General features: G+C 40.7%; 1 protein-coding gene across 1 annotated transcript; it reads right to left on the reverse strand.

The window, feature by feature from the left end:
• Positions 1-531: 531 nt before the first annotated feature.
• Positions 532-14005, reverse strand: LOC146755077 (kinesin-like protein KIF20B). Its single transcript, XM_085526446.1, has 8 exons — positions 13955-14005; positions 13129-13322; positions 12364-12475; positions 11841-11912; positions 11232-11378; positions 9278-9440; positions 1306-1573; positions 532-810 (listed from the first exon to the last, which is right to left on the reverse strand). The coding sequence occupies exons 4-8, from the start codon at positions 11864-11866 to the stop codon at positions 710-712; spliced, it is 705 nt and encodes a 234-aa protein (XP_085382572.1). The 5' UTR covers positions 11867-11912; positions 12364-12475; positions 13129-13322; positions 13955-14005; the 3' UTR covers positions 532-709.
• Positions 14006-15625: the final 1620 nt, after the last annotated feature.

Raw genomic sequence — 15625 nt, forward strand, 5'->3', positions numbered from 1 at the left:
TTTATCAAAGAATTTCCTGTTTCCAAGAAGTCAACAAAATTACAAACATGGTCAAAGAGCAAATGGTCAGCTCTCATACAAGTTCATCACATCACACTTCTGCTAAGCTGCTAAAATCACTTTCATCGTGACAGATATAATCCAACCTTAAAGCTTAGTCAGCTCTGTCACGCATATTTTAGATTGTGTCCTTGACCACAAGTGAAGCTTCCTTACTTACAAGATGACGATTGTTAAGCCATGCTGGCACTGACAAGGACTGATTATTCATCTTTAGTAGCTTATGAAAAGAAAAGCCTCAGAAGTGTTCAGGCCACACAATCTCACAGATAGAGTTGGAGCCTTGTTCTTGGAAGAAGTAATAGGTGAGGACATGACTACTCATCACAGTCAGCTTTAACACCATGGAAATACTAAGTTGCAGTGATGCAGACAGTCAAAGACTAAGAAGGGTCAAGTTGCTAAGCTTACAAGGTTAGAGATCTGAGTGACAGAATTAACTATAAATGTTTTCAGAGCTACTTCAGGCTACCAAACATCAAAAAATGAACAAAAACCACCAGAAGTGGTATGCACACATACTCAATCAAGCTAGTCTTCACATATTCAGTAGCTCGCAGTACATTAGTCAGGATAAAGTTTTATGGACTGCATAGAACGTGGAGATATCCTGAGCATTCATAGCATTTTAAGCTACCACAAGTTGGTATTAAAACAATTTTACACAACATCTTCTTGATAAAGTTACCTCAGTTGCTTCTTTAAGTTGCTCATCAGACTCATCCAATTTAATCATCTGCATTTCAAAGTCTGTAACACACAGAAAAGGTTGTATTACATAAGTAGCCAATAGATAGTTTATTAAGTAATCAATTTTTCCAGATATTCTAATGTTTAGGTAGCTTTTGAACAGATTAATTAATTTGCATGTGGTCTTCACTTATTGGGAGTGATTCAAAAGTTTTCTATATTTCTTGGAACGAAAACATTGCATCAACAAGACATAAAGAAGAGTAGAGATTACAATATAAAAGTAAAAATCAAGATATAGACATTTAACCCCATACTTACGAAAGCGTAAAGCTGCTACTTGCAGTTTAAAGGAGAGGGGGGAAAAAAGAAAAGAAATAACCAAAAACCGTGGAATTGCTGAACCTGAATATACACAAGGAACAAACTATCACTTATCTACAGGCTATGGTTCCAAAGGTAGAACATCTCCTCTAATTCCTACTCAAACTGGTTATTTCTCTTTTAGATTAATGAACTATTTCTGTCTTCTACCTTTCACATCGCATAACTCACCTTTGTTCTTCTGCATCAGCTCTTCTTCAGTTTTAAGTAGTTTGGTGTTTTTCTCGGTTAGCTCTTCTTTGGTCTCCATCAGTTCAAAGTTAGTTTTCTCCAGCTGCTTTTCAAACCAGCCAATATCTTCCTTCGGGTCCCCCAGGGATACAACGGAACTATGTGCTGCCTCAGCTTGCTCTTTAATATCCATGACATCATAATGCACAGAATCAAGAATGCCCTCAGGATCAACACAGGTGTCAGGCACTATGCTATGTTCTCCACCCTGAAACGTAATTTATAATCAGTTAAAACTGGTGAATAGCTGACTACATAATAGCTGTTATTTCTACAGATAGTCTGGATGGCCACTATGAAGACAGCCTGTCACGGGTTACTTAGATTTACCTATGCCCGTGACAGGGGAAGCCACCCCACGGGCCCCCCCCCCCGGGGCCCGGAAAGGAGGGGGAAAAGGGGAGTGGGATAAAACAGCGACAATCTAAGGAGGAAAAACTTATTTTACCAAATATGATATCGAAATACAAGATAACACAATATAATATAATTAAGGCTAACAAATCGAATGAAACAGAGAGAGAGAGTCTCCGAAAACCGAGAGGCCTACTGTGAACTCTAGGCGACACGGCTGGAACGCTTCCCACTCTCCGAGAAGTTCGAGAGAAGAAGGAGGGCACTCCAGCCTGGGAACGAGATTATATAGAGTCCTGGTCCCGTGACTTATTGTTACTCCTGTTGTTCTCTGGAATATGTAGTCTTCTTCTGTGGACTGCACATTCAACAGAAGTATCCATACTTGACATGATGTTATGATGTGGAATACTGATAGCAAAATTACAAAATTACAAAACCATGACATTCCACCCCTTATTCTACATTATTACATCATGGTTAATATATACATATATATACATATATATACACGTATGTAAAATTGTGATAGCCAAATAGTAGAATTGCATGTAACATAACTAAATGTACAACTATAATAACTAAAATACACTACACATGCAAACATATATATATATATATAGATACATAAAATTATTGACTGCACTCCCCCAGCATCAAATTCCCTTGTGGCACACATTGAACATCCCCATCCTTCTGCATTACCCACCAAGTGCACCCAGGTCCCTGGGCAAAGACAGTTCCACGGATAGATTTGCCCTTTCCAGAAGCTGGAAGGACCCAAACAGCTTTTCCCAACATGTTCTTTACATGTACAACAGGGACCTTATCTCCTTCTACAGTGTGTAGGGGGCTAGATTGACTAGGACCATCACGATTGACAGATCCTCTAGTATTCACCAACCAAGTGGCTTCTGCCAGATTCTTCTCCCAGTGCTTAAATGTTCCACCACCCATTGCTTTCAACATAGTTTTCAACAACCCATTATATCGTTCAATTTTACCAGAAGCTGGTGCATGGTAGGGAATATGATAAATCCACTCAATGCCATGATCTTTGGCCCAAGTATTTATAAGAGAATTTTTGAAATGTGTCCCATTATCAGATTCAATTCTTTCTGGGGTGCCATGTCGCCACAGGACTTGTTTCTCAAGACCTAATATGGTGTTTCGAGCAGTTGCATGGGGTACTGCGTATGTTTCAAGCCACCCAGTGGTTGCCTCTACCATGGTGAGTACATAACACTTACCACTGCGAGATCGTGGCAAGGTGATATAATCAACCTGCCACGCCTCCCCATATTTATACTTTTGCCACCGCCCTTCCTCCCAGAGAGGTTTCATCCTTTTGGCTTGTTTAATTATGGCACATGTTTCACAATCATGAATAATCTGCGCAATAGCGTCCATGGTTAAGTCCACCCCTCGGTCTCTGGCCCACTTATATGTCGCGTCTCTTCCTTGATGGCCTGAGGTCTCATGAGCCCATCGAGCTAGAAATAATTCGCCCTTATTCTGCCAATCTAAGTCGATTTGAGCCACCTCAATTCTAGCAGCTCTATCTACCTGATGGTTGTTTTGTTGTTCTTCAGTAGCCCGACTTTTGGGCACATGTGCATCCACATGACGCACCTTTACAACCATATTCTTTGTTCGGGCAGCAATGTCCTTCCATAGTTCAGCGGCCCAAACAGATTTTCCCCTCCGTTGCCAGTTATTTTGTTCCCACCGCTGTAACCACCCCCATAAGGCATTTGCCACCATCCATGAGTCAGTATAAAGATACAGCATTGGCCACCTCTCCCGTTCCGCAACATCTAAGGCCAGCTGGACAGCTTTTACCTCTGCAAACTGACTTGATTCTCCCTTACCTTCAGTGGCCTCTGCAACCTGTCGTGTGGGGCTCCACACAGCAGCTTTCCATTTGCGATGCTTCCCTACAATGCGACATGATCCGTCAGTGAATAGGACATATTTCTTTTCATTTTCTGGTAATTCGTTGTATGGTGGGGCCTCTTTAGCACGTGATACCTCTTCTGCAGGTGATGTTCCAAACTTTTTATCTTCAGGCCAGTCCATGATTACCTCTAGGATTCCTGGACGATTGAGGTTTCCCATTCGCGCTCGCTGTGTAATCAGCGTAATCCACTTGCTCCAGGTGACATCGGTAGCATGATGGGTGGAGGGAACCTGTCCTTTGAACATCCAGTTCAGCACTGGCAGTCGAGGTGCCAAAAGGAGCTGTGTTTCAGTCCCAACTACCTCAGAAGCAGCCCGAACCCCCTCATACGCGGCTAAGATCTCCTTCTCAGTTGGAGTGTAGCACTCTTCAGACCCCTTATATGATCGACTCCAGAATCCCAGGGGTCGGCCTCGGGTCTCTCCTGAGGCTCTTTGCCACAAACTCCAAGTGGGGCCTTTCTCTCCAGCAGCAGTGTAGAGGATGTTCTTTACATCCTGTCCAGTCCGTACTGGCCCCAGGGCTACAGCACGGGCTATCTCTTGTTTAATCTGTTCAAAAGCCTGCTGCTGCTCAGGGCCCCATGCAAAATCATTCTTCTTCCGCGTTACCTGATAAAGGGGGCTTACAATGAGGCTGTAGTTTGGAATGTGCATCCTCCAAAAACCCACTGCACCCAGGAAAGATTGTGTCTCTTTCTTGCTAGTTGGTGGAGACATGGCAGTGATTTTGTTGATCACATCTGCTGGGATGTGACGACGTCCATCCTGCCACTTTATACCTAAGAACTGAATTTCCTGGGCAGGTCCTTTTACTTTGCTTTGCTTAATAGCAAAGCCAGCTTGTAGAAGAATCCGGATTATCTGCTCTCCTTTTGTGAAAACTTCTTCTGCTGTATCGCCCCACACAACAATGTCATCAATGTACTGCAGGTGTTCAGGAGCACCACCCTGTTCCAGTACAGTTTGGACCAACCCATGGCAAATGGTTGGGCTGTGTTTCCACCCCTGGGGCAAACGGTTCCAAGTATACTGAATGCCCCTCCAGGTGAAGGCAAACTGTGGCTTACATTCTGCAGCCAAAGGAATAGAGAAGAAGGCATTGGCAATGTCAATGGTGGCATACCATTTGGCTGCTTTTGACTCCAGCTCGTACTGGAGTTCCAACATGTCCGGCACAGCAGCGCTCAATGGGGGTGTGACCTCATTCAGGCCACGGTAGTCTACTGTCAGCCTCCATTCTCCACTGGCTTTACGCACTGGCCATATGGGACTGTTAAAAGGTGAGTGAGTTTTACTGATCACTCCCTGATTCTCCAACTGGCGAATCAAATCATGAATGGGGAGCAAGGAATCCCTGTTGGTGCGATACTGCCGTCTGTGCACTGTCTTTGTAGCAATCGGTACCTGCTGCTCTTTTACTCGTAGCAGCCCCACAACAGACGGGTCCTCTGACAGGCCAGGCAAAACAGACAGCTGCTTAATGTTGTCCATGTCTACAGCAGCTATCCCAAAGGCCCATCGATACCCCTTAGGATCCTTGAAATGCCCCCTTCTGAGGTAATCAATACCCAGTATACATGGAGCCCCTGGGCCAGTTACAATAGGATGTTTTTGCCAGTCTTTGCCAGTGAGGCTTATTTCAGCCTCCAGCACAGTCAATTCTTGAGAGCCCCCAGTCACTCCAGAAATATGGATTGATTCTGTCCCTTCATGACTGGAGGGCATTAGGGTGCACTGTGCACCGGTATCCACCAGCGCCTTATATTCCTGTGGTTCTGATGTGCCAGGCCATCGAATCCACACAGTCCAATAAACTCTATTATCCCTTTCCCTCCCCTGACTGAGGGCAGGGCCCCTCTATTGGTTACCTGCGATGACTGGAGCAACTCCACTGGTGGTTGGTATGTCTAGTAGTTCTTTCACCCGTGCTCGTAGTGCAGAAGTGGGCTGATCATGCCACTTCCTCATGTCTTCTCCACGGTCACGTAGGTAGCGCCACATGGAAACACGCGGTGCAATCGTACTGTTGTTCTTTGCTCGAGCTGGGAAGCGTGTGCGTTTAACAGCTGAGACTTTTGATGATGCAGGTGGGGAGTAGGACTGGACTAGTTTGATCAGATCCTTCATTAGACCTGGTGGCCCGTACGAGGATTGACCTTCATCAGTTGTTTCTGATACTGTTACGGGATCATTACAATTAGTTGATGGAAACAATTTCTTGCACATTTCATCTACTCGGTTTTCTAGGCGTGAGATGGCAGAAACTGCGGCATGCAGTTGAGGGAGCTGCTGATCGGTGGTTTGAAGCATTATAATCAGCTCAACAACTCGGGGCCATCTGTCCACGAACCCTTTAGAACCTGTTACCAATGACTGTGCAATTCTCTCTGGTGCTGTGCTTGTGATTTTCTGCCACATGTCAGGATCGGCCCTCACTCTCTCAGGGTCAAGTTCGCTTGGATCAGGGCTGTACAACATTTTCGCCATGGCCAATTCCCTCAGGCGCTGAATACCTTTTTGGACGGTATTCCAACTATCAAATTTAGGCTTCAAAGCATCCTTATAGGGGTACCTTTCTCTCACGGCTTCTAACAGCCGCAACCAGAGAGTGGCACCTCCATCCGAACATCTGCTAATCCCTCTGTCGATACCTGCATCTTGGGCAATGCTTCCTAGTTGGCGAGCTTCATTACCATCTAGAGACAAGCTGTTGGCCCCGTTGTCCCAGCAGCGAAGCAACCAAGCAAGGATACCTTCATCTTGACGCCGTGTGAACTCCTTTCTCGAGCCTTGGATTTCAGTCAGCTTCAGAGGTCGACAATAGGTGATTTCCTCCTCATCATCAGTCTCTTCTTCGTGCCTCTTGGTTTTTGCCTTTGCTTTTTTCGGTACTGCTCCATGCCCGGCACCTGGGTCTTCTGCTGCCCCCCCCTGTGCTTCTCCTTCTTTTCGTTCTAGACGCATGGACACCCGTTTCCATTTCTTACCTTCCACAGGGGCAACTGATATTGCTACTGATGCCTCCTGTGACTGATCAGAATTAACTTGGGCTTGAATCTCAGATCGGAAACTCTCTCTCTCCAGAATAGTATGATACAAAGCACGGTATGCATAAGCCAAACCCCACATAAGATTTACCTCCTTAGATCTCTGACCCAAATACTCACTTAATTTCTTAGGGTCCCTTAGGTGTTCAAGAGTGAAATCCCATGACACTGCGGGTCCCCATGCTTCTAAGACTTTTCCTAAACCTTTCCATATTCCCTGCCAGTCATCATTCTCTGGTTCTGGAGGAGACTTCCGCATAGAACGAATGCATAGGAACATATATGCATGCATCGATAGTGATAACATGGATGCAAGTATGAGCCCTATCTCAGTTATTGAAAGGCGTGTGGAAATCTGAGAGTACAACCTAAATAAAAAGGGTTTATTTAGCCTGTACAATGAATTAAACATGGTGGTGTTTGTAAAATTGCCTGTTCCATCTGGGATGCAAGTATTTGTAAAATTGCCTGTTCCATCTGGGATGCAAGTGTTTGTAAGATTCACAATTCCATCTGGGGTGTAGATGCCAAAATTCTGACCATACCACATCTCATAAAAGTACCAGGCAGGTGTCTCCATCAGTATCCACCTTATTAGGCTATATACCTGCACAATTCCACAACACCAAATTATGGTGTTAATAGTTGACCAATACTTTAAGAAGATCATAATTGCTTTCAATCCCTTAAACAGAGCAACTGGGATGAAGAGTGGATTCATAGCTGGCAGGCTCTGTAAAAGTCAGAGCTAGCTAGCTTTGCTCTAAGGGAGAAAGAAATCCCTTTGTTTTCTACACAAAAGTTAGATAGCAATGCTGAGAATGTGCAGCAGCCCTTAATGTTGACAATTTGTCTGGTATTTCAAGGTCATGTTCTCCGTGAGCAGCTACGGAAAGATAGCACTCCCAAAACTCCCGTAACTAAGCTTTTTAAGAGCAAAGAGAGAGTCGTTCTAAAAGCTAAAAAGCTCTATGCCCGCATCCTCCACCAAAAAATCTGTCACGGGTTACTTAGATTTACCTATGCCCGTGACAGGGGAAGCCACCCCACGGGCCCCCCCCCCGGGGCCCGGAAAGGAGGGGGAAAAGGGGAGTGGGATAAAACAGCGACAATCTAAGGAGGAAAAACTTATTTTACTAAATATGATATCGAAATACAAGATAACACAATATAATATAATTAAGGCTAACAAATCGAACGAAACAGAGAGAGAGAGTCTCCGAAAACCGAGAGGCCTACTGTGAACTCTAGGCGACACGGCTGGAACGCTTCCCACTCTCCGAGAAGTTCGAGAGAAGGAGGGCACTCCAGCCTGGGAACGAGATTATATAGAGTCCTGGTCCCGTGACTTATTGTTACTCCTGTTGTTCTCTGGAATATGTAGTCTTCTTCTGTGGACTGCACATTCAACAGAAGTATCCATACTTGACATGATGTTATGATGTGGAATACTGAGAGCAAAATTACAAAATTACAAAACCATGACACAGCCATACAAGAAGTTTTTAATTTCAGCTTCAAAACCCACCTCACAAATTCACATACAACATGACAGTGATTCGTATGGGGGGAAGATAAGTGGCATTCTAGTAACAGCTAATATATTTTATAGTATTTGATGTTTGGTCACTACTTATACCAGTTTTCAAGAAAGTACAAAGGAGTTATTGCAGACTCCAATCCTGCTTTTAACCTCAAGAGTTTCACTAGGCAAACAATGTACAAGAACTGCCACTTCATGCAGCCATAGATTTCTGCTTTTTTTATGTTTTGAGTTTCCAGTTGCATTCAATGCAACTGATCATCATCTTTTCAGTTCTTTGTCTTGCAGCGCCACATCACCCTCATAGGCTGCTCCCTCTACTTTCACACTTAACCTCTTTCAGATAAGGCCACAATCCAAGGGCACACATCCATCAATTGTGCTTCAAACACAAACTCTCAGCACTTCAAAGTTTTCCATCAAGACTGTAGCACTGATCTGACAGCTTAACTTCTTCATTGTTATATCATAGCACTCACTCCTACCCATTCCGCTTAACCCCCACTTTCCCACTGAAGCATCTGATGGCCATAACACAGCTTTTCAAACTCTTTACTGCTCCACTTCTTTTGTCAACACTTGAACTGGACAATATTCAAAATTACAACAGCAGCAACATATGGTGTAGCTGGATTTGCTTTCCTACATGGGATCATATTTTGAGAAGAGAGAAAAATTAAGTAAATAGCATAAAATCTCCTCCAGATGTAACAAGTTGCTTCTTGTTAGGTTGAATACTTTTTAGGAATGAGATTCTCAGAAGATGCTTCTGCCCTCACACCCCAAAGAAACACAAAGACCCCAGTAGAGATTTTTAGAAAACTCTGTAGGAAAATTAAGCTCAACTAAAACACTAAATTAAAAAACCTGACTGCTGTATGGAGACAAACACCCAGATTCACTACAGATACTACACAAATAGATTCATATTCTTAGAAGAACAGAATTTTTTCTTTAAATGCAAATCATAAGTACTGATCAACAAAATAGACTACAACATACTCACTTTTTGTGCAATAGCTGAGAATCTTAGCACATTGAGTGTTTCTTCATAGGTTGAAGCACACTGGCTGATGTTTGCTAACATGTGTATCTTCCCTTTTCCACTGAAGAATCCCTGAAGAAAGTGTGTTAACTTACTTTCACCAAACGGTATGTGCTGCTGCACCCTTTGAAGACAAAAACCACAACAAATCCCATTAGCAGAAGTTAACAGCTTCATTTCAATGTGAGAGCTATCCAAGTGGAAGACAACACATTAATAACTGCACTAGTCTTTAAATCATTTTGAGTTGTGGGTTGTTTTGAATTTAATCTTTTTGCTAGTTTGCAGACAGGTTGTATGATTGTTCCAGCTACTATGCAGCCATTATCTTCTTAGACAACCCACGAGAACATTTAAAACAAAAAGTACATTCAACATCCAGCCTAAGATAGGTCATACAGCCTCACGTTAGCTTAAATTCTCTCTCACCTTTCTCTTTCCCTTACCACATCTGGCAAACTGACCTATCTACTTCTAAGAAAACAGTACCCAACAAAATCAGAGATAACCACTCTCTCAGTATATTGTCTCTAGGAAAGGACGATAGTAAATACTTTGGAAATAAAGAAGCATATACTTATCACAACATCTCTGGTGTTTCCTAAACCAAGGTTAAGCCACTGAATCAAACAGCTGGTGATGTACAGAAAATTAGGAGAGAACTCCTAAAGCGTGACTAAACACACTGTTCTCTAGTGAGGTTACCTGCTGGACTCTTTACAGCTACTGAATTCTGCAAACAGAGCTAAAAGCTTCACATAGCTACGCTCCTGTCACAACACACGTGACCCATAAGTAGCTTTAGTGCAGGAGTGGTAAATGAGTTCTTATTTTAAAGAAAATTACTATCAAAGTCATCACTACATTTCCCCCATATTGTTAAAATTTCAAGTGATCAGGACCAACAAATAAAACAGTTCTGAATAAATCAAAGCACTTTAAGCAGCAGCTAATTTTAAGGAATCCTTCTTCCCTAGAAAGGACAGACAGATAAGAGACTAATCCAGTAGCAAGGCCTATTTTCATCTACTTTTAAGCATAACAGAATTTGAATAGGCTACCAGGCACAGTGTGGCATTTCATGAACACAGAGCTCACCTAATCTTTGGGACAGAAAGACACCTTCAAATGAGAATCAGCAGAGAATTCTGCAATTATATCCAGCTGTGACTGTAAATAAATACTACATTGTTTAAAATACAGAAAGCTCTGTCTGCACTCATTTAGAGCACAACCTCAGACAGAAGTAGCAAGCAGGCTTTCTTCTCTCTGAATTTGGTTAGCTAGATCAGAAAGAATGATGAAGTTGCATCAAGGTTTGGAAAAAAAAATATATATATGTATATATGTAATTATATATATCTATATATAATTTTTTTCCAAATTTTATATATATATATATATATATATATATATATTCTGACCATGTCTCTTGGCTAGGACAAAGCACAGCAATATCCCTGAGGAAAACTGTTACAGCAGAACTAAATGATAAATGCAACTAACTAACAAAGGAGGAAAAGGTCTAACATTTCACACATTTAAAGTGAAAATAGTGAAAACAAATTTTATAATCTGCCCCAGGACTTGTTTGAGAAGGCAAGGCCAGAAAAAAAAAACCAAAACACAACGCTAATTTGCTTAAGTCTATGATAACACATTCAGAAATTTAGAAATGGAATGGTTTTATTTGAAAAAACAAACAAACAAACAAACAAACAAAAAAACAACAACAAAAAGAAGGCAAGTTTATAGATCACTTTCTTAGATCATTAAGTCTTCACACATCTGCAGAAGCCTACAGATAGTTTTCACTCATAACATAGTTTCGTACTCTGCATTTTAAACAATAGTTTAAACATTGTACATGATATCTGAAATCTACAACTAGTTTACAGTTTGTACAAGGACTTACTTTGACTGCTGACTGATCTTGAGTGCACTAATACACTTGCTTAGAGTTAGGAGAGATGCATTGATATTTCCACTCTCTTTCAGTCTGTCACCTTCATTGCACGTCTTGGTATTCCTTTCTGAACCAGCAAGATCACACAGTGATAATCTGAAGGCAGATAAGGAAAATTAAGTTTTCTTGCCTTTGAATGTACATTGATTATTTATCATTTCCAACACAACCACTCCTCCTAGAGGAACAATTTCTTGAACCCTTTCATGCTTTTTAATGTTGCTTTCCTAGTGAAGTTGCACACTACTTCCTGCCAAACACTTTTCCAACACAGCTTCCATTTTTCTGCCATATTCTTCCTTCTGAGGATTTACATTAGTTCAGAAGTTGAGTGAGAAGGATAAAGGAACACTGTCTGGAACAGTGGGCACAAGATATAGAACAGCATTACAACTTGATGGTTTAGTACTGCATAATGACAGGAAATGGGGAACCACCACTCATACAGGAGGCTGTATCAGGGAACCTAGTGTCCATAGCCTAATATCAATACATCAATACTGAAAGTAACTGACAATTTCATCCTAAAAGAAGAAGGGAACTCTGCTCTGAACTTACTCATTGACTCGTGTCACTCGTGGCATTTCAAGGTCTCCGATTCTTAGTACCTTAATTGTAAATATACTGTGGCTAAAAGGAGAAATGAAGCAAGGTCAATAGCCAGAAATACACACATTTTCTAAAATCTGTAACATCTGTTCAAAACACTGCTGGATTTATTCCAGATTCAATTAACAGTAATTCTACTAGATGCATTAAACCTTTTAAAGACACATTCTTTCTTGGTTTATTTTGCTTTTCTTCCCCCTCATGAACCACCATTACTTACATGGAAGAAGGCTTAGTTGTTTTGTTGAGAGTTTTTGATAAAACACTTAGCTTTTGTATGCACTTATCTGCTTGAAGGACTAATCCTTCTAGTTTAAAGCACTAGAATCACAAACTGTCGCAAAATATCACATGGAACACTAGATATCAAGCCTTTTTAAAGCCTCTTCCCCGAAAAAAAGCCATAAACAATATTTTCATTCATCCCTCTTCCCCACACTATGTTACACCCAATGTTAGTGAAAGTTCCCACCTTCAGCTGGAGCAAGTATTTAGCTTTGTGCTTGCAAAACTCTGGTGTTTCTGTCCCAGTTTAAAAAGTCTGTAAGCTTCTTTAGAATCAGAAATCTGAACCCACTGCAAACCTTTCAAAAGAAGGAAAAGTGATTTTTGCAAGCTTCGTTAGCAAAAGAGAAAGTGAACAAGAAATAAGGTATACAAACTAAGAACATTTAGTTAAGACAATAAAATACTTCATTAACTCTGCCTCAAACATACGACAAGCTGATGGCAGATAAGACTAAGATTCTTCCTCCCACAGAAAAGGGCAAGGTATAGTATAGCACAACAGTTTATCCTACCAGTATACTAAAGTATGCTCCATCCAAATTAAGCAAGCAGCCTTAGTACTGAAAGTACAAAAGCTAAGTTCTTAAACTACAGAAGCCCAAAGTTTGTATTCACTGGTGCAGAAGTCAATCTGAGAAGTTTTTTGTTTTAGCTTGTAGTTTTTATTGGGGATGGGTTATCTGGATTTTGTCTGCATTATAACGACTGTATGGCTCTCATTTTCAAGGATGATGAAGGCAGTGGAGTTCACACAGGCTTTATGGGCAAAGTACAGGAATAAGGAGAATACTGTTGAAGATGCAGATACGTACATGTAGCTTGTTGCCTTCGCATTCAAGCAGACACTTCTAGAGCTACACTGAACACATTTAAGAGTTTTCTATCTCAGAAGAAACATTGTTACACTATTCCATGACAAGCTTGGCAGTTTGCAAAGTATTCTAGTTACCTTTTACGTAAGAATATCCCTTGATGTCTTGAGCAAGGCGAAGTGTCCTTTTTTTTCTGTCATTTGATAAAGGAGCCAGTAAATCATAAAAACATTCATTGTAAATCTCAAAAAATGAAACCCAGAGAACTTCACAAAATCATCTATAGATAATCTGCTAAGTTGGTCTGATCCTTCTGAGAGATTTTCTGCACCTGCAAAGTAGAAAATATTACAAGTCAATGTAGAGACAGTAAAAATAGCTGCATTTAAAAATAAGTAATAGTTAAGCTTACAGCTTAAAACTTTTCCCTGAACATAAACACAGAGAACCCCCACCTCTCATACAAACACCAAGTATCTGGAAGTCAAGACGCTTGCCCTACACATTTGCAAAGACACGCCTGCTATAAAGCTTGCTTTTTCACTTCCAAAACCCAATCTAACATCTATAGTTGGGTTAGAAATATTCAGAACTCTTCAGTCTTTACAATATAGAGAACTGAACTAGTAAGGACACTTCGTTCTGACTTTTTAGGGAAAAAAAAGTATTTAGTGAGTTCTTAAGTGCCCTAAAGGCCTGTCGGAAAACCACTAGGGATCTTATCACAAATCATACTCTTTTTCTTTGTTTTACTTTCACCTCATAAAACCAGGTTATGATAGATGTCCCAGTAGTCTCCTAGCCATTTTATTCCTTCTGTTTTCTGCCCAGATGTCCTGCCCATTATTCCGTTCTGTTACAAATAAAAGCTAAATAATCCTTTTATTTTCAGCATTAGCCAAAAAGCCAGTCGTTTACCTTACAGAAGCTTTTCTAATTGCTACTGTTTAATATAAAACATACCCTTAGAATCAGCTGGGGATTTGTCATTAGTGCTGTTGTGATGGTCTACCTACGAAAGAAAACAGAGACTTTAGGATTTATTATTGATGTACAGCACCAATACACCACTGGTTGCTTTTATTTATTTATTTATTTATTTTTTTAAAGCTGCTGTATTGCTCTACCACAAAACAATACAGTATAGTTCCAAGGTGCCAACACAAAAATCCTGGCTACACATTTTGACTGGTTTCACCTTACTACTCATTTCTGACAATTCCTTTACTATAAGATCTGATGCACTTCAGCTTCCTGATTCAGAAAGAAAAAGAACAAATAGGGAGAGAATCCCCAACAGGAAAAGGAGTTATTTAATAAGATGATTTTCAATAGCCCATTTATAATCTGCATTTTACCCTTCATGAATCTTGGACTCCTGAAATATTTTTCTTATTGGGATTTTCTTAATTCAGGACTTCCATATCCTATGGCTTATTAGGTCAACTCTCAGAAAAGGAAGTTAAGGTAGAATACTCGATCACTTAATGTAGATAAGCAGCTTATTATTTCTTAACTCAGGCTATCAAAGTGTTACACAAATGAAGTTATGACTAAATTTTGTAAATATAATATTTTTAAGTAGTTTGGTCATAGAAAATACAGAATAGCTCCCAATATGTAGATCTCATGATGTTCATAGATGTATACTCAGTTCCCAGGCTTCAGGTTGTGTTGCTTTTTTATAGAGCACAAAAGTAGAAAGAAATTCTCATCTACTGAAGAGGAGGAATCTCACCTACCAGATACAGTATGCTTAGAAGTAAAACTTCTAACATAGAAGTTTTCATCTACATGACACTCACCCAGATCTGGCTTTGTATAGTCAGCAAAGCTTGTACCTACTTAGCTTATAAGGTCAAGTATTTTACCTAGGAACACGGTTCTTGAAACTAGAGGAGGCACCTATATCGCACGATCACATCTTAACTCTCTAATGGAGTAGGATGAGATCAGCATATAGCTGTCCACTGCATTTTCTTTCCACATACTCACTAAACCTAAAACAGTTTTACACATCTTTGGTTCATGTAGAAGACAGGTGTTGTTTTTCCCCGAAATACTTAAAGATCATTGGAGCCGGACTTCATACTCAGCTGTGCTCTTGAAATAATTCAGAAGGAATTTTACTGCCACCTGCCTTTCACACTGTGAAGTCCACACTTAACCAACTCATCAGTAAGATCAAGTTAACATACTCCACAACTAAAATACCCCAGTGCGGTGTAGCACACCACTAATAAGATGCTTCATTCTTTTTCAGCAGGAACAGAAAGACAAATAGAAAACTGTGTGTAAATACAGAACCCTCTTTCATTACAGAATGGAAAGGATAACACTGAACTATCACAAGATGCATGTACTCATCATTTCTTTATAAAGTAGTTTCCTACCTCTTTTGTCAGACGAAGCAACGAATTTTTAAGAGCAATTTCTTCTCTCACTTTGTCATTAGTCAGTTTTACGTAATCTCTCCACCGAATAGGTTTCAGATCCATTTTTGTGTATAGCCTTCCTCCAACAGTTTTAAACCACATATCCATCGTCCTTGGCAAAATACCAACATCATCTTCTGTCCCTGTAAGCAATACACAAAAGAAGGGCCAGGTTACTATTGTAAGCAACATATAAACA

This window comes from Coturnix japonica, chromosome 36, assembly GCF_054131305.1.
Source record: "Coturnix japonica strain WE chromosome 36, WE-NBRP24, whole genome shotgun sequence".
NCBI classification, from domain to species: Eukaryota; Metazoa; Chordata; class Aves; order Galliformes; family Phasianidae; genus Coturnix; species Coturnix japonica.